The 20,350-nt window shown below is 40.7% G+C and overlaps 1 protein-coding gene across 1 annotated transcript in view; it reads right to left on the bottom strand.

Annotated features, from left to right (window-relative positions):
• Window positions 1-19,972, bottom strand: part of NWD2 (NACHT and WD repeat domain containing 2) — a 187,205-nt gene extending 167,233 nt beyond the window's left edge. Inside the window, exon 1 of the mRNA XM_063107329.1 lies at window positions 19,822-19,972. Within this exon, the coding sequence (XP_062963399.1) occupies window positions 19,822-19,972 (151 nt within the window). The remainder of the gene's footprint in view (window positions 1-19,821) is intronic.
• Window positions 19,973-20,350: the final 378 nt, after the last annotated feature.

Below are 20,350 nucleotides of genomic sequence, written 5' to 3'. Positions count from 1 at the left end.
TAAGCTACTGGGTGTAAATCTCATGTCTCATACTTCTGTGTGTATCTTTACACAGAGATTATGCACAGTAGGGTCTATTAAATCTTCCTACGTTGTATAATTCACCACAAGTCATTCTATTAGAAGTATGTCATTTCATATTTGGATCTCGAGGTCCTTATTTTTAAAAACTATTCAATATTGTCACTACTCACACAAAATTTACAGTCAAGTCAAAGAATGGGCTTGAGATGGGCTTGAGATACAATAGTTCGTTCTGGTCTGATTTTAATATTGTTGAAATTTATGTCAACTTAAGAAATTAATGGCTGGTAGTTCCATTTTGTGGCTCATTTTACCCTACAGATTCTGCAGTAAGCACCATCCAGCATATTCCTATAGCATAAATATTCTGGCAGAAAAGTCACACCAAAAGCAGACTCTACTTTTTTTTTTATCGTGTAGATATCACTTTGATTAGAAAATTATGTTGCTGAAATATTAAAAAATACATACACTATATACATGTAAATATGATCAGCCTTTTACACAACTTAAATGAGATATTAAATTTTTATATATGTATATAGAATATAACTGCATTAATAAAGAAGGGCTAGATCCTGTTTTGCTTCTGATTTTATTTCTAATAGAATAAAGCCTCATTTTCACATTTTACTTCAGAACTTTCCTAAACATCTGGTTATATGTTAAGAATATTTGCTTTTATTTGATTTCATGAAGCAGGGAACTTCATAGTGCTATAGCCTTAACAGCTTTCAAATACAGATTGAAATATCTGTTTGACATATGGACATATTCAGATATAAATATATTCAATCTCCTTGGGCAAAAATCTCCAGAACATCAAGTTTCTGGCTGCACAACAAAATGACATATTTAGGAAAAAGGTCAGCTGGTTATAAAAAAGATAAACATGATAATCAAAACAACTTTGGGAGAAAGGGGATAGAGAAACCTCATTTTACTTAAGAAAGAGAAATTACTGAAATCATACATCCACAGAAAGTAAAGCAAGCTCTTCTGAAATGCTAGCGACATATGAGGTTTATTCCACTTATTTAACCTTCAGCAAGCCACTCACATCCTTCATGTCTTTCTATTACGTAGGGAAAAAAAATCACCCATCACATCTGAATTCAACAAGGCACTAAGTAAAGCTGACAGTTATTTGTTCAAATTGGGAGTAGACAGACAGATTGAAGGAGTCTGGGTAAAAATCTCCTTCGGTTTGAAAGGACTGGTTGGTCCAATCTAAAATGAATAGAGCAGCTATGAACAGCCTTGTTCCCCTCTCTGGAATCTCTATCTTAATAACCATCAGATACAATTCTAGTGCTCTCTTCAGTTACTACCTGGTTTCAAGGATGCACAAAAAAGTGTTACTCCTCTCACTGTTTACAGGCACTCAGTAAATAGGAATAAAAGCAACAATCAATTATTCCTAATGACCATATAAAACATTATTGTTACAAAAATTCAGAGCCCATTCCAGTATATCATTTTCTTGTCTTTAAATAATTTCTCTGTTAAAATTTATAAGAACTAAATATTTTCCTTCTTTCTCCTCCTCCTCTTCTTGCTCCCTCTCCTCTCTCTCTCTCTCACACACACATAAATACACACATGCACACACACACATACACACACATTCACTTACTCACTAATTCTACTCCCGCTTTGAGTCACCTTAACAACAACCAGCATTAATCATCCATTATGTGCCAGGTACAGTGCTAAATGCTTTCCATACATTATTGCACTAATCCTCACAGGAACCGTAAAAAGTCAAATACTATTATTAGTCCCATTTCAAAGATGAGGAAACTAAGGCTTAGAGAAGTTAAGGAAGAAGTTACACTGCCACAAAGTGGTGGGGTCCAGATACCAGACTTAGCACTTTCTGATCCAGAGCCAAGGACCACACACACACACACAATTTTTGTTGTTGCTGACAAAAGTTAAAAGTGTTGAAAGCTCCTGTAACCCATGCTCCCTCAGCTGCCAAACCAGACTTGAGAAGAAGTAGTCATGGACACCTCCAGCCATGCAGTAAGTGCTCCTTGAATGAACAGATACATGAATGAATGAAACACAGCCCATATGACTCTTGGTCACCTTGGGTACTTGCTATGAAGACCCCAAGCACATGACTTATGTGTCCTCCTTGTGGGCCATTACATTTTCATTGCTGCGATTATAGATTCTAATATATACAAAGTTCTCTGAAATCTTTGCAGCTGTGAAAGCTGTACTATGCAGATCACATTGAATAGTGTCTTTTTCCTCTCTTGTTAATGAGTCTTATTCTCAAGGTTTGTGGCACTTTGCCACTTGATACCTCTAAAGGTCCAATTACTGTGTCTCTTATCCATTTCCATATTAGTTCCTAGGGGCCTGGATAGCCTGGGGAGACAGGTTAGGTTCCACATTTTCGTACTCTACAAGGACACTGAACTGCTGAATTTCTGGAGGTGGCAGACCTAGATCAGATTTAACACATCTCCCAGTACGTCCACAGCCCAGTGACTGTTTCCCAACATTATTGGTTAATCATCAGGGAAATACAAATCAAAACCACAACAAGGTTAGAATGGGTATTACCAAAAACACAGACGTGATCAGTGTTGGTTGAGGGTATGGGGAAAAGGAAATCTTGTACATTGTTGGTGGAAGTGTAAATTGGTAAAGCCACTATGGAATCTTCTCTTAGGAGCTCTTTAAAAAATGAACTGAATAATGAACATACAGGTTGAGTATCCCTTACCCAAAGTATGTGGGATCAGAAGTGTTTAAGATTTCAGATTTTAAGATACTGAAATATTTGCAAGAACTTAATGATTCAGCAGCCCTAATCTGAAAATCCAAAATCCAAAATCCTCCAATGAGCTTTTCCTTTGAGCATCATGTCACTGCTCAGAAACTTTTGGATTTTGGAGCATTTCTGATTTCAGATTAGAGATGATCAACCTATACTCCCTAAATAAATAAACAGTGAAAATCCTTATCCTTCGTGGGTAAAGTTGACTTCTGGAGCTAAGTGTCACAATTACGGTGGGATAACATGCTGGCCCCACAAGTTCTTGGATCTCATTTCCTACCATGGCTGAAGCTCACCAGACATGCACAGGTACAGCTTACTGGACATTTACAGATGGCATCTGTTCTGGTTGTCTGGTGTCCACCATACGGGGGTATTAAATTTTTAAAAAATCACCCTAACCCTATCTACTTTCCACTACACCGACCTTGCTGTTCCTGGAACACGCCAGGCATACTCTGCCACAGGGCTTTTGCACTCCCTGTTTCTTTTGGCGGAAATGTTTTTTTTTATATATCTGCTTAGCTCCCTCCTTCACAGTTAATCTTTCTGTTCAAATATTATCTCATCAGACAGACATTCTCTGACACCCTTACCTTGCTTCGTTTTTCTTCACAGCACTTATTGCTACTTGCACAAACTTTAAAATATTATATTTTAATTGATTTTATTGGTATATTTACATTATGGTCCCTCCATCAGTGCCATGAGGGTAAGGGCTATGTATATGTTTATTTAATAACATACTTGCACAGTTATTTAAACCCAGTTTAAATAAACATAGTTATTTAACACAGTTAAATTCTATATCTACAGGGCAACAGTGTCTGGCATGTAGAAAGCCCTCAATAAATATTTGTTGAGTGACTCGTGTGACTTTCTGATTAAAAGTGGGGTCTGACTGTAATGTAAGAAGGCACGGGGCGGTGGGGGGCCTTGGGCCTCGGCTACACCCCCCCAACACCTGCAGCCAGCCCAGCAATGACCAAGCCACCGCTGGAAGCCCCCCAGTCTCCCCTATAGGAGTGAGGGGGTGCCACAGGCCTCAATCCCACCCCTCCTCCTCCCTCCTTCTTCCATCCCATTTCCTTCCCCTTTTCCCCCTCCCCCTCCCTTCCAGCTGCTCCCCAACAACATCCTAGAATGTAAAAAATAACATTAATAAAATTTCATTTTCTTTAAAAAAAAAAAAAAAAAAGAAGACAGCACTTTTGTGTCTTGTAACTTATTCTGATGGTAATTCTTCAAAATCACTTTTTAAAATGTTGACAGTAATCATGGCCTCTTAAGATGTCAACCTTGACAGATAGTTGGAAATAAACACTCTGACTTAATATAAACAAACAATATAAATGTTTCCTAACTGTAGCATCATGTCACACATTTTTCCTTCGCCTATTGAGTGGGCAAGAAAGATATCGCTAGCAGAGGAGCATTTTTTTTTTAAATGAATTAAAAAATTCATTGAATTTGAGCCGGGCTTCATGTGTCCTCTTTACTAGCTGAGTCTTCAGTGTTTCCTAGGTAAGGAGCTAATAACAATAATGGTAATAATTCTAGTTAATATTTAATGAGAGCTTATCGTGCCAAGCATGTGTTAAACATTTCACAAACTTTATGTCATTTCAACCTCATAAGAATACTATGATATTTTCAACTTTAGGTATAAAAACAATCAAGGATTCTAGAAATTAACTTGGTAAAGGTCACTAAGTCAGGAAACAGCACAGAGAAAAATCTCAAACCCACGTTTCCAACCCCAGACTCTGAATTTTTAACCTCTATTATTTACCAGTCCCTGTATGTATCGTGTGTTGTATGTGCACAAACTGTGGGTTCCAGAACACAATTCAGAATAGAGATCTAATCCCTTCTATCCAGGTGTTCATACACAACCACTTTCCCCAAAATGCAAATGATTTTTTAATCAACCTAAAAGTCTCATTTGTAGGTCTAAATAAGGAGTCTTCTAGGCTTATTTTACCCAAGTCATACTTCCCAATTTTAATGAGGAACATTTGGGAAGGTATTTCTAAATCCTGGAGATGTTCCCCACTATCTTCCTTGTACTCCTTGTTATACTCCCCACATCCAAATAATGAATGGTTTACATTTATGTAATATACTGCAATTTCAAAAGTGCTTTCTCATCCATTATAGTGATAAATTTCTGAGGTAGGGAGGACAGGTGATATTATTACTATTTTTTCGACAATGGAGTAGATGCTTTCGCAAAGTTAGGAAACAGACCTAGACTCCACATTTCCTCTCAACAAAAAGAAAATGGAATGGCACTGCTGAGAGTTTCAGACAAATGGAATAACATAGTGTTGCAGTTGGAAGAGGCCCCAGAGATCCTGTTTTTCAACTGCCTCATTCCACAGATGAGGAAAAAGGGTCCCGGGGAGAATGCCCATGGTCACAGAGCTGCTATCCAAATCAGAAGTAGAAGCCAAGAGGATTTAGTCCATTTTATGCCCCCTTGCCAGCTCATGTCATCTTGGGGATAAGAACGGTATGTTTCATGCACACACAATGCTATCAGAAAACAAAGAGAAAGCTCTGGAGTGAAAACCCTCAAACCTCCCCAACCGCTAAATGGCTGTTACATGAGCCTGACTGTACATGATTTAAATGGAACACAAAATGAAACTTTCCATAAAAATGTCACAAAGAGTGGCAAGGTTCCTAACAGGTCCCCAAAGTCATAATGTAGCCAGACCCTAATACTAGCCCAATATTTGATTTCTCATTGTTTTTGTGAGAAATGCATTTAGACCTTCATAGCTACTGTCTAGTTACATAGAGGAACTCTCTTCCCACCCCATCCCCCAGTTCCTGCTTCCTTGGAGGATAGGAAGACATCCTCCTCCTCCTCCCACCTCCCCTTCCTTTCAGGGGCTACACTAGAGCATGTGAAGCTACGTCCATGGAATGTGGCTGGTTGGGAGCTCTGGCCTCCAGGGGTGGGGACTCTAGGGCTGGGTCTCTACAACTCTCCCTGTGAGGATCCAGCTGTCCTATGGGGGAAGCCCTATCAGCCTGGGGTAAAGGGGCAGGGAAACCATCCAGGCATGAAAGGCTGGGTATACTGACAGAGAGTTAGCTCTTCTGGTGGTGGAACTGAGAGATGACAGGGACATGGGGGTATGAGATTTGTGTATTAGAGATGGCCCCGGACGTACTAGGACCTTTAGGAATACCCGAAAATCAGATCAGGAGAAGGTCCTACCTCCCATTACCACCTTTTCACTTTCTCTTAAGGCATTTTAAAATTCAACAAGTATTTCTTGAGCACCTATTTTGGGTGAATATTTAATGTTAGTTAATTACACTGTAACATAATTACTTAATATTGGCTTATGAGGCAGTTTAAGTCTTAAGTGATTGAAAGAGTTTTAAGCAAAGAACAATGCTTTGCTTTTACGTCGGCTCACTGTTTGCACACTACATCAGAATTTAATCCTCAGAACTCCATAAGATATACAATTTAAGGTTGTTTTTGTTTTTGACAGATGGGAAGGTCAAGACTCAAGGCTATAGAACCTGCCCCACGTTACAAAGCTGATAAACACTGGGCAGTGCTGTATTTAGAATTCTGGTGTTATGATTCTAAGATGCTCTGATATCAAATGAAATGCACACCCCCAAGTTCTACAATGCCACCACCTTCGCATGTGCAGGCACTGGCAGAGAGGAAATAACATGCACATTTTGAGGTCAGCAGAGTGTTAAGAGGGGAGCCTTGTGCTTACACCCCACTGCAGCTGCCTCCGGGGCCTGGGTCTGCTTTGATTCTACTCATGATATCAGCAAAAGCAAAATCCTGTGTTCCTTTTGACACAGTTGAGATAGACTAATTTTCTGAAAGGAGAAAGGGAAGGAAAAACAAAAAAGGATTATACAATAAGTGTAAAGGCCAAAGAATGAGTTTGAAACACTGAAAAAAATCTCAGTAAAAGAACCAAAGCACTTGGCTAAGCCCTTAGCTTCCTTTTCTTCAGAGGAGCATCCTAGACACATACAGGAGAGCAGGCTCATTGCCTTTCTCTACCTGCTGACGCTCAGACCATCTCCCTGCCCCAAGGGGGCTGGAATACCTATCTCCCGCAATTTCTAGCCCTCTTCAAGTAGCACCAAACTCCAAACTTAAAAACAAGAAACATGTGTTGCAAAACTCCTGAAGGCCTGGGCCTTCTCCCTGGTTCCATTCTACTCTCAGATTTGCAAGGCAGAATCAATGAACGAATGCATGATTAACCCGCCTATCCCCAGCCCATGTGATGACTCACTCCAGGGATCCCTCGTCTTCCCACCCTCCTCTACTCCCAAACATCCACATCCGCTTTCTCACTATCATGTGGGCTTACAATAACCATGAATGGACACACACTAAGAATGATCGATTTATAGTAAGAGTTGGTTGAGTCATTCTACAATAGTAACCCCTTGGAATTAAATAGGTTTTTAACCATGCAGGAGATGTGTACTGAAGTCCTTCCTAGACAATAGTGCCTGTTCATTTTTATTAAGGGTTGTCCTTTCCACATAAACGTGGGCACCACATGCTCGTTGGAACATCTGTGGCAAGCAAACTGCACATCAAGGTCTGCAAGTATAACAGGAGCTGGAAAATGATATATGGACCTTTACGTAGATTTAAAGCAACATTAAAGGGATTCTTTAAGTATGAAAGAAAGATTATTTTTAGTATAAGAGCACATCTTACAAGAAAAGGTGGAAGTGCTAACTTTTTATTCTCTTCAAATGTCTTTTTAAACTCTGCTTGCTACCTATGCTTTCAGGAGTTGTCTTTTTTTGCCAGATAATTTTTTTGAAAATGAGTTAGTAGTTTCTGCTCTATTATTTAGAGATGTAATATAATAACTCATTATAGTTTGGACTGAATTCATATTTATGTGTTGAACAAACATTTAAACAATATAGGCTTTTTTTCTTTTTAAATTTTTGTTTATTATTAGCATAGAGGGGACTACATAAAAACACCATATTCATTATTACATTATGATATTACAATAACATAATAGTATGACAATTATCTGAAAGTGTACATGGCTATATGAGGATACTTCAAAAAGTTTGTGGAAAAATGGAATTAAAAAGATAATATGCCCCTAGTCTCCCCTGCAGGAATGAGGGGGGTGCCACAGGCCTCAACCTCGCCCCTCTTCCTTCCTCCTGCTCCCACCCTATTTCCTTCCCTCTTCCCCTCTCCCCTCCCCCAACTGCTCTGCAACATCATAGAATGTAAAAAAATAATATTAAAAAATAAACTTAAAAAAATAAAAATACGAATCTTTCCATGAACTTTTTGAAGCCCCCTTGTATAGGGGGCATAATTTAGGAATAATGGCTCTTTTCATGCCATGATTTTAAAAAAAAGTTATTCAACTAATTCTCATTCCCTTGTATCCCTTATGACCAACTTCTAGGGCTTTTAACAAATTCTGACCTATAATGTTTGAGTCCTTGCTATCTTTGAGGTAGTGTTCTAGGTGCTTATGTACAGTATTTCATTTCTTTCTCACAACAATCCTGTGAGGCACTTATTATTATCCCCAATTTTCAGAAGAGAAATGAAGCTTGAGGAGACTAAATACATTATCCAAGTTCATAATAAATCTTGGGATTCAAATCCAGATCTGACTCCCAAATTCTTTATTCTCAGCCTGTACACACTATAATGGGTTTGTTTTATTTTACTAATTTCATTTATCTATAGGTGAAACAAGCCAAAATCAGTGGCTTAAAACAACAACAATCGTCCATGGAACATGCAATTTGAACAGGGTTCGGTGCGAAGACTTGTCTCTGCTCCACACGGTACCAATAAGCTGGGACTGCTCAACTGGGGGTGGAGATCCACTTCCAAGACAGTGCAGTCTCTCTGTTGGCTCCTCTCTACAGGGGTCTCTCCTTTGGGGCAGGGGGAGGCTGGGTTCTAAGAACAAGCAAGTGTTTCAAAAGACAGAAAGTGGAAGTAGCCCATTTCTAAAAGCCTGGGCCCAGAAACTGGTGCTGTGCCACTTGTGTATTCTGTTGGCCAAAGCAGTCACAGAGCCCAGATTCAAGGGGAAAAAGTCAGAGACCTCATTTCTCAATGGGAGGAGTACCAAAAAATTTGAGGGCCATGTTTGCAAAACTCCAGCACATTATAAGATTTCCTGTTCAGCAGTGATTTCAAAAATTGTGAAATTCCCTAATTTATGATTGCTTTCATCCCCTGTGACATGGAAGATAATATCTTAAAAAGGTACCTTCTCAGAGGACAGGAGATCTTGATCTTTTTTTCCCTTTTCATACACATGGTTATGGCAATTGTATAATTGCATAATCTGTGTATAGATTATTTAGGCTTCTGAATAGAGAACCTGGGCTTATTAAAAAGGAACCTTTTATTTGTCTTCTTTTTTCAATGTTCTTAGCAGATTTTCCTTTTCTTTTTTCTTTTTTTTTTTTAAAGTATTTGATATCTTTGGTTAACTTTCCTTATCACCGGGTAACGTCAGTAGTTTCTCAATTCCCTTTTAATTAGAGTTCTCGAAGGTATCCATCAACTGAGTGTAATCTTTTGCGGAAGCCGCTCTTTGCTTAGCAACAAACTAGTATGCAGGTTCTACCTCACACAAGGAGATTTTCAGTCTATTTAACAATTTCAACACATTTTTCTCTCTTTAGAAAGCTGTGATTCTACCAGTTCTGTCATTTGGGCAAGAAAACTTCTCACCAGTATTTCTTGGGCAAAACTTTCCTATTTCACTCTGGTTTGTCCTCTCTGCTTTGGACAAATGAAACAAAAGAAGTCTTCTCCCTCCTGCGGCTTCCACTGCCCCATCCCTCCACCCCATAGTGTTTGCTCTCGAATAGGGATATACTGTAAACCATGCCTCATCCCACAGCAGACACTACTAACCAATCACTGCTCTCTTTCCCACGGAGCCTGAATAGGGCCCCGCATCCTTCTCTACAAAGCATTCCAGGCAGCTGTTACTGACTCAGAAATGAGACTGACCTGACTTCCAGGATATACGAGTATACTACTCCCTATCTCTGGAACATGTCTTTCTCATGACTATTAAATCTTTCTCATCTTTCAAATATTGCTCTAAATTCCTTATTCTTACTGAATAACACTTACTGCTTCCCAGTCCCTGCCTGCTTCCACCCTCTGACATACCTGGAACCACACCTAGTTCCACCTGTAACAGTGGCTTTCCCATGCCCCGGGCCCTATAGTAACCTCAGCCAGGAAATGTTTAGTACTCTTTCTATCCCAACTCTCTGGGACTCAGGGTCAAATTACTCAGGCAGCAGTTCTGGCTTTGGTCTTTGGTTCTAGTCCTGATAGCAGACTTGTACATTGTCCCAGGGCCTCGGTCTTACCTTATGACTATGGGTTGGAACCCAAATGATTCTGTCAGATGCTTTCTGCTATCCTATGCCCTTTTACTTGTCCCCACCTCAGAATGAGAGCCTTGTGTGCAAGATCTTCAAGCTTTTCACCTGTCCATTCTCTTCCAATTATTATCTAAGTAAACTCTGGAGTTATTCTTTTGATACTCAGAAAAATTAAACAAATTTCAGCATATGCTCTGTTCACTTGCTGGATAATCCTTTGGAATCTACCAGAAATAGGATGCTTTCTTTTCAAGAACTGTGCCCTCTCTTGGGTCTGGACTTGGCTCTCATCACCGACAGCTAGACCAGTTCCCCACTGGCCACCCCTTTACAGCAGACAGGTCATTTCTAAGATCTGATCCATCTGGCTGGATGGATCTGAACAGCTCATGCCTGGCTGGGATATCAGATATGACGACTTGATTCCAATCACTGCAACAGGCTTTGCATGGCAACATCCTTTTCACAACCAGTGTTTGTATTTTTCAATAGTCGTGTTTGTCTTGCCTCTTAGATGAGTAAGTCTAAAGAATAAAGCCAGCAGCATGTTCTTCGTAACTCTCCATGCTAACCAATTAGGAGTTTGCTTATACACAATGGGTGTCTAATAAATACTGCAGCTGATGCTTACAATAAGATCTGAAGGAAATATACAAGAGTACTTCAAAATGTTCGTGGAAAAATGGAATTAATTAAAAGATAATTTCCATGAAATTTCTGAAGACCCCCCCCCCACATTCAGTGGCAAGAATCTCTCTGAATGACACGATATGTAATTGATCAGATTAATAATTGTGAAGGATACCCTTTATTTTGTAGTTTCATTTCTGAGTTAAATTCTATAATCACTGTAGGAATAAGACACCTGACATCTATGCTTTGATTTTTTTTTTTTTGGGGGGGGCAGTATCTCATTGTGGTTTTAATTTGCATTTTCCTGATGATTAGTGACATTGAGCATCTTTTCATATGCCTGTTGGCCAGCTGTATGTCTTTTTTGGAGAAATGGCTATCTAAGTCTTTTGTCCATTTTTTCACTGGGTAATTAGCTTGTTTACTATGGAGTTGTAGGAGTCCCTTATGTATTTTGGAGATTAACCCCTCATCAGTTATATGGTTTGAAAAAATTTTTTCACATTCCATAGGTTGCCTTTTCACTATGTTGATTGTTCTCTTTGCTGTGTGGGAGCTTTTTAGTTTGATATTGTCCCAACTGTTTATTTTGCTTTTGTTGCTTGTGCTGTTGGTATCATATCCATGAAATAAATGCCAAGACCAATGTCACGAAAATGCTTTGATCTTTGTTTTAAGTGTACCCATGTCAAAATATTTTGGATATAAAATGAAAATTCAAGAAAGTATTTCATTAGAAGGGGGTATAATTCCCTTCAAATTGCATCCAAAGCTGCAGTTTTTCATTTTTTAAGTTAACTTTCTATCACATAACTCCTTTTTCTAATTATACATTAGCCAACACACTTTGATTTACAATAAGAATTGTGATGGAAGCTATAGGTCTGAAGAAGTGACACAAGGATATCTTTCAGGAAATATCACCACATTTTCTTCTAGATTGACTGTATAGATATTCTGCAGCTGCCTTGGATTTGAGTCCATGCTATGTTAGTGAAATACATATCATGTCAGTTCTTGCCAGGAATTTCTAAACAAAATGGATTTTTTTTTAACATTTAATAAATATCAATATGCCCAGTCTAATTTAAAAAAAAAAAAAAAAAAAGAACCTTAAGCTTATAAAAAAACCCAATTACTTGCTATTACTCTGTAGGAATTTCATTTGCCATTTTAAAGGTGCTTTTGAGTTTTTATTTAATTTTTTCTTTTTTTAGCTATCTGTTACTACATATAACCCACCCCAAATTCTAATGGTTTATAACAACTTATTTCTGGAAAGATGAAGTGACTTTCCCCAAGGCATAATAAGCATTTATCTTACAAAAGTATTCTGATACTGACATTTGTATACAGGTCCTGCTATTATCTTTCATCCCTTACAGCTCATTGTCTTCTCTCCTTTACACTAGACATTTGACTGTGAGGTAATTTGGACCATTTAAAACTAGATATCAATTTAAAAGACAACAAATCCCAGATAATGAAAGAATTTCACTGTGTATGAATGTTAAAACTAAAATAAGTAAATATTCTAGTAAGTAGAAGAGAGCCTCTTCCCATATCTGGAAGTTTCTTCTGAAGCATAAGACTCCTGAATTCTCTTTACCTCCTCACTTACCCCTCCCAGATCTGGAAAACACGGAAAGAGTAAACCAAGTGAGCTCAGCCCACCTGTTCACTCCTTCCCCTCCGGAAACTGACCTGTCCCTGGAGAGCGTGGGTTCTCTGTCCACTCCAGGCTCAGTAGGCCTCTGGAGGCCACCACTGCCAATGAGTGCTGGAAGAACGTCTAATTCTGCTGTTTAGTATTAAGAAACACAAAAGCATTCTCCTTTTTTTATCTTTATCAGGGAAAACAGTGATATTGTGATTTCCTAGCTACAGACTCTTTGGTCTTTTCCAGAAATGAATTTTCAATTAATTCAAAACTTGGGAGGGGAAGAAGGGTGTTATTTACTGTTCTTCTCAATCTTCAACAACTCATAGTTGATAATAACAACTAATTATTAACACTTGTTGAGTACTTGCTATGTGCAAGGCCACTGGATTATGCACTTTTTATGCATTATCTCTTTTAATCTAACTATGACAAAGGAAGGTCAAAGAAACTACACAATACAACCAGGGGGTATGGTAATTTTCAAAGTCAGCCAGCATTAATTCCTCTCTCCCCTGCACGCACACCCCTTTCCTCACATTAAGATGTGAGGTCTCTTTCTCCACACTTTGAATCGAGGCTAGGTTTATAACTTGCATTGATGACAGAACTCAGCAACAGGGACTTCCAAGCACAGGCCTTAAGAGTCTGGCAGCTTCCATTTCCTTTCTCCGAGGGAGCCAATCTGCTATAATAAATTTTGGGCTGGACTCCTGGAAGATGAGAGAAAAGCTAGAGAGAGTGTCAGAAAGCCAGCCCTCATGGAGGAGCAGTGAGGTAAAGCCTTCTTGGACCTTCCAGTCTAGTCAAGTCTAGGCTTAGATGCATACATTTGAGTGAGTGACTCCATTCAGCACCCTATGAAACAGAAGAATCACCCATCCCTGCCTGGCCTAAATTACCAACCACAGAATTGGGAGAAATGGTAAATCAATCCTGTTTTAAGCCACTAAGTTTTGTGGCAGGTTGATACACAGCAATAGACAACTGAAACAGAAATAAAATACAAAGCTGCAGACACAACTTTGGAAATGGAAATGATATTATTGCTACAGTGTAACAAGAATTTTAAAAGATCCATAGATGATTTATTAAACCATACAGTCATGAACTCTTTGTATATAGTGTACCTCTATGGTTCAAATCATGCTTTCTTTTAAATGTCATTCTAAATGAGCCACCTTCAAGGGGCAAATGATAATATCACCTCAAGACATCAGTTCCACTCCTATTCAAAGGAATAAAAGCTCTTTGCTGAATAATAAAGACTATTTCTTTCTATTCCCTGCAGAGATCTCATCATTACATTGCTTCAGATTCAATTATCTTGTAGAATAGCTTCCACACCATGGCTCTATAATGCTCTGCTCATACCTTTAGCACAGAGCTCATCACATGTATCATTTACGTAAACTCCATAAGAGCAGAGATTTGATCTGTTTTGTTTACTGCTATATTCTAAGCACCAGAACAGCACTCTGTATGGACTAGGTGCCTCACGAATATTTGCTGGTTGAATGACTGAATGTGCCTGCTTCCCCCTGGGTTAGACTCTGTTTCTTGGTGTTGAGTATCCATTACTTCTCTTTTCCCTTGTGGTGTAGGGGCTGGAAGCCTGGAAGTTCCTAGACCTGCTCTAGTTGCCAGGGTCCAAACGCAATTCTGTTTGTGCTAAAGGGATGTACCTGTATGAGATGTGGAGGGCAAAAGGGACCGAGGAAACTCCCTACCACCAATCATAGTGGCTGACTCATGTGTTTTGGTAGACGCGTGTTTTTACAGAGGCTGGCCAGCTATCCACTACTCAGGGCAACTGTGATACTGGCAGTGGCTTCTACGGTTTCCTGCCCTCTGTGTGAGAACTTTGGCAACGTGATCTAAATGCCTGGTGGTGGCCCTGACTTTCACTCCTCCAACCCTTACAATGATTTTTGGAAGCACCTAATTCCATGAAAGATCTAGGGTGATTTCTGGTTTACTACTGAGTTCTAACTGACATGCCTCTACAGATGGCATTCTTCAATGGCAGGTATGGCCCTATTTATGTTTGCATAAACATACCTGCACTCTGCCTGAATCATAGTGGAAAATATAATAAAAGTACTAATGGGGGCTGGTTGGTTTGCTCAATCAGTTAGAGCAAGATGTTGATAACACCAAGGTGCAGGGTTCTATCCCTGTACCAGCAAATATTTATTGAATGTTTACTGTGTGCCTAGCACTGTTATAAGGGCTTTACCTCTATTAGCCTATTTAATCTACACAATAATCCTGTGAGGCAGGTGCGACCACTGTCCTCTTTTATAGATTAGGAAACTGAGAACAAAGAGGTTAAGCAACTTGCTCAAAAATCACAGCATCAAATAATGGATTGAGGATTCAAACCCAGGAAGCCTAGACCCAAGTCTGCACTTGGATCTACCACTTTCCCGGGCCTGAAAAATGTCTGCTTAAGGATTTAGAAGATTCAACCACTAAAATATAGAACTCGTTTATTATAAATGTCCTATGTACATTTATCATAAAATAGCAACTCGTATATTCTCCTTTAAGGCTCCCTTTTAAACATGTTTTCGGGGTATCAAAATGGCTGTGTGTATGAATGTATGTGTAATTATAGATACATATATGCATAAATGATTTTTGCCATACTTTTTCCTGATTTCTCATAAAGATAATGAAAAAATACAGACCCATGGGAATAATTAGGACAGTAGGAAAGGTAGAAAGAATAATGGTAAAGAATACTGATAGATGACATGTGGATTTCTTGCTGCAGATCTTTCTGCCTCTTGCCTGGGAATGTAAGCTAAAGCAAATGTCTACTGGTTGCAGCAACTGATCCCATGTACACATAGGAAGGGAAAACAAGTCTTTTTGCTGTGGCTTCCATCAAAATGGAGAACAAGCTTTCCCACTGAGACGCCAAAGGCATGGAGAAGAGTCCAGGAAGATGCAAAGTCACGCACACAAAAGAAATCTGAGTGGGACTGGTCTGAACATCTGATCAACACTGTAGAGAAAAGTATACAACTCTTCAAGATGACCAGAGCAAAATTCTGAGTGGGCAGAAAAGTGCACAAAGATAGGTCTCAGAGTTGTATTTTTTTCTTCACTCCAGATGTTTTTTTCACGTGCAGGGAGAGATGCACTAGCACAGCAGCCCTGGACGGTGGATGCTATCATCTAATTCTTGGGGGAAGAAAAGTGTCTCAATTTGATGGTTGCAGTTGGAAGGAAAATCTGAGCATAAGAACCCAGCCTTTCTTTCTCTTTCGTAAGTAAACCTGCCATTTTTCTCTGCTCCTCCACTTCTTAAGTTTCAAGGGGGTTGACTCCATTTATGGATGGGGTGGGGGGCGAGGATGGTCTGCATCCAATCCACTGCTGACAGTGACTGGGAGGGTAAATGTGTGTGATTCTGGGGTTCAGTATTGGGAAACTCACTTGCCTAGAGTTAAAACCACATTCTCCAATAAAGGCCCATATTCTTTCAGAGCTCTGAAAATGAGTTTTTCCCCAATCCATCTGGCAGCAAAACCTGAAGTGACCTGAGTCAGGTCACATGACCTTAACTGACATGAAGCTAATTGGAATATTTATAACTCCACTTAGAGCTTTACTGTCCTATACAATAGCCAGTAACCACATGGGCTTATTTAAATTTAAACCCATTAATATTAAATAAAATTAAAAATTCAGATTCTTAGTCATTCTAACTGCATTTCAAATGCTCAGTAACCATATGTGACTACTGCTACCATATCAGATAAAGACAGTTCCCGCATTACAGAAAGTTCTGTACAATTCTGACTTAGAATGAAATCATGTTTCCTTACAGACATATTCGTATTTGATATGGGGTGTTACTCCAAACCTCACATAACATATTAAACATTATGTAAGCATTTTCCCCCAAAACCTAAAAAAAAAAAAAAAGAAAAAGAATTTCAAAATGACATCCAGAGGATCATAGGTGAAGGATTGTGAACCTACATTAGTTTATCATTAATAAAGGTGATATTGTGATCTTCCTTTTGCATTAAGATGGTTACCTTATTTAAACTTTAAGAATCCAGGCAGAGAAGAGGTAGACCTTCCCTTCTCCACATTGTGGACGATTTAGGCTAATCACAGTGGAGGATTTCATATGCGTTTTAAAAATCATTGTTCCAAGATGGTATAAGTGCCATTCTAGCAGAAAGACAGCAGCTATATGACTGGAAAACTTTGAGGATTAATACAGATGCCACAGACAGCATTTCTATGTTGAGTGGATTTCTAGTTCCCTTGGACTAGATGAAGTCCAAGGGCTACCCATTTAAGAGAATTTGGGGTAATTGCCCCCCCTGCCCAGGTCCTTCTCAGTGTCTTCCATGAGGGGGGACAGGTCAGATGCAGATATAATTTTGGACAGAAAGGAGCCCATTAAAATCCAGCACATTCTGAAATTTCCTTGAATGTCCCTCTTCGTGGCAGTGAAGTGGGTCAGGGCAGCCATGTTCCCTTCCAGCTATTCACACTCTTGAAGCCTGACAGCCAGAAGATGCTGGACAGCACTTTTCTGCCATATCCAGCTTATTCTCTGGTTCACATGGGTGTAAGATACTTCACAGAGATCTGGCAGGAGCCTAGAATGGCCAAAGAGTACCAAGAGAGGTGTTTTGAGTGTCCTGTAGGCTTCACCCTGTTTCACTCTGCTATATGAATTCAGGCAAGTAGCTTAGTTTAGCTTAATATAGCCTCTGTGTTCTCAGCTGTAGAATAGAGAAAACACTCCCTGGTCCATCACCTTCAGAAGTTTGTTTGAGGATAGAAATCAAAATTAAAATATCAAATGAGCTAATACATGGGAAAGCATTTTTTCTTCCTTTCTAAAGACATGTATTATCTTTATTACTGAGAGGGAAATTCCATACAAGCCTTTTAAAGCAATACCTATTAAAACAATAACCTAAGCAAGAGCCTTGCTGGATTCTCAAAGTATTGCTGTGAGTTCAACACAAACAGCTTTTATTTAGAACATAAATCGGATTCTCACTTGTAAAGAAAAACATGATATAATGTTCTTTGTCTTAATTTGACAGTGGAGAGGCTCTTCAGTATTGGCTAAGAATCTGATATTGGATTGTACCAAAACACAACCGTTTGCTTTCTAAATTACAACTATAAAGATCCCATGGTAAAGTGCTGTGTCTGATGGAACATTTACCAAAATTTTAAGGCTTCATGTTCAGATCATTAAAAATGCCCATCTCTGTCTTTTTCATTCATTATGCCATCTGCTTTCCAGTTCAGATAAAATTTGAGGTCCTGACCCTATAGAAACTTCCCAAGTAAGCTTCATATTTCTGGTCTATTGAGATTAGTATGGAAGCTGCCCAATTCAAACGCTGTCCAAAAGTCATGATCAGCCCCTCCCTCCTGTTTGCTTACCTAGGATTAATGCATGCTGAAAGCTCTTATTTCAAAAAGCTAGGGAATTTGAAGTATCATTCAGACAGCCTTAAGAAAAATGACATTAATCTTGAATATTCATTTACTATTAAGCTGACTCAATATAAATTCATAATTCGTTTTTATCCTAGAAATCGCAAATTTAAAGCAAGGAAAAATTAACTACTGATGATATTAACAAAATTTTCACTATATTTTAGAAGCAGCTTGTTCAAGGAAAAGAGGGTGATTTAGCTGGGCACACATCAGCAGATTTAAACACTTTTCATAAGAATTCTTTTAAGTTCAGGAGAACTGAAAATATCTAGACTAAACATTCCTAACATAATTCTCTCAAACATTTTAGAAATGTTTCAGCAATATTGTCTAAAACAACACCGAAAGACTCCCTTAAATACTTAAATGGCCTGCATATCCCCATGGTTTTTTAAAACCCAGATTTAGGTAAAAATCCTGGAAGACATATTTGATACAGATTGATTTTTGAAGAGTGTACTATATTTTCCTAAAAGCCTCCTGAATTAAGTTCTGTGAAAATGAGTTGTAAACTGATAAAAAGATAGTCATGCCTTCTCTCAAAAGTATATAGTCCTTCAATACCAATTAGTGCAAGTTACCAATTTGATTCTTTCCCTAATTCCCTTGTCATAATAGGAGCTTTACCTGAAACTTCTGCTGGTGCCATTTTTTTTTTTTTTTGGAAACAGTTTTCTAGAAAGTTACTTTTGTTGGCCCTCTATGAATGTTTTTCACAAGCAACCAGAACGGTGGGTTTTCAAATGAGGATTCTATCCAATGATGGTTGGAATGTAAACTCTTTTTTCCTTTATCAAAGCTTGTTAGAGTGCAGAAAAAGTTAACTCTCAACTCTCTCACGTCTATTTCAGTCTCCCATAGACTCATCTTATGCCCAAACATTCGTTTTTCGTAGAAAAGAGCAATTCCTGCAGTTTTATCCTCCACCCATCCTCCTCAGCCCCAAATTACTGGGAATAAAAGTTAACATTCAGGACTGAGAACTGAAAGGTAGTGATGAGCAAGGATTTGACCAGCCAGCGCTCAGCCGCGGTGACTGTGCATGCCAGGAATCAACAAGTTTTCATCGATCGCTACCAGGTGCCCGGTCTTGAGCAGGACCATGACTGAGTAGGCCAGGTTCTAGACCCGGGAGATCAGGCCCGGGGACGCTGCTGAGGAGATGAGCTCACCCTGAGCGCTCCACCGAGAAGCCTGTCCCGGGACCCTCACAGCATGCGTCCCCTCGACCTCCGCGGGCCTTCGGTTCACAAGGGTCTGCTCGGTTTCCTCAGAGCAAAGGGTACACCGGACCCACAAAAGGCGAGTCCTAAGGAACCCCTGCTCACCTCGCCTCGGCTGGAACAAGTGGCAAAGGAGGGAGCCCCCATTCAGGAACTCGCCACGGAGCCGAGAGCTAGAGGAGCTACTATTTGCGTTTGCGATCACCTCGGAGAAGACACCGCTAAAGGAAAGGGAAAGGGGGCGGTGAGGGTGGTGGCAGAATGGAGCTTCCAGAAGCGCTTGCTAACGCCTGGGGTCGAGCTAAGAAGAGCTCGAGCCGGGACAGTGACCCTGAGGGGAGAATGAGTGTCCTAGGAGCAGTCTGCAGACAGAGCGGACGAGCGAGAGAAGCACGAAAAGTGATTCAATTAAATTCCCACGCGCTCAGGGCTGCCACCACGGCTTTAGCTGCAGGAAGGGAGCGCAGGGGACGCAGGACGCACTGAGCTGTGCGGCGGCCACACTCTCCAGCTCCCGCGGCGCGGACGGACCGAAGGACGGGCGGATGAACAAACCCGAGCTAGGGACTCACCTTCAGGGTTGGCGCTGATGAAGACCCGGACGCTGCGACCGGCGGGCACGAGGTGAGAAGGCAGGGCCGTGAGGTTCCCGGAGAAAGCCGCCCTCCGGAGCGCAGAGTCCCGGGGACAGGGCAGCCTGGTGCCCGCGCCGGCCGGCCACATCGCCCTCCGGGAGGAACAGCCGCGGCCGCCACCTCCTCCTGCTCCTCGGCTTCCTGCCCGCGGCTCCGCGGAACGGCTCGGTCGATCCCCGCAGGCGGCGCGGCTCAGAGCCGCTCCGAGCCCGACGCGCCGCCAGCGAGCTCCGTGGCGCACACCAGCGGTCGGTCGGGAGCGGCCATGCGGACGCTCGGGCCCCTGTCGCCGCCGCCGCCGCCTGCTGCCCCTCTGGGCGTCGGCCTCCGCTCGCTGCCGGGGCTTGGTGCGGCAGCCGGCGGGAGCTGGAGGTCGGCGTGGTGGCGGCTACGCGCGCGGCGCCCGTTTGCGCCGGGAAGCGCCCGCGCCGGTCGCCGAGCCCGCGGCCATCTCCCCGCCTGCCGT

The sequence above is a fragment of the Cynocephalus volans genome, chromosome 9 (genome assembly GCF_027409185.1).
Source record: "Cynocephalus volans isolate mCynVol1 chromosome 9, mCynVol1.pri, whole genome shotgun sequence".
Taxonomy (NCBI): Eukaryota; Metazoa; Chordata; class Mammalia; order Dermoptera; family Cynocephalidae; genus Cynocephalus; species Cynocephalus volans.
This window is presented reverse-complemented; position numbering and strand designations above follow the sequence as displayed.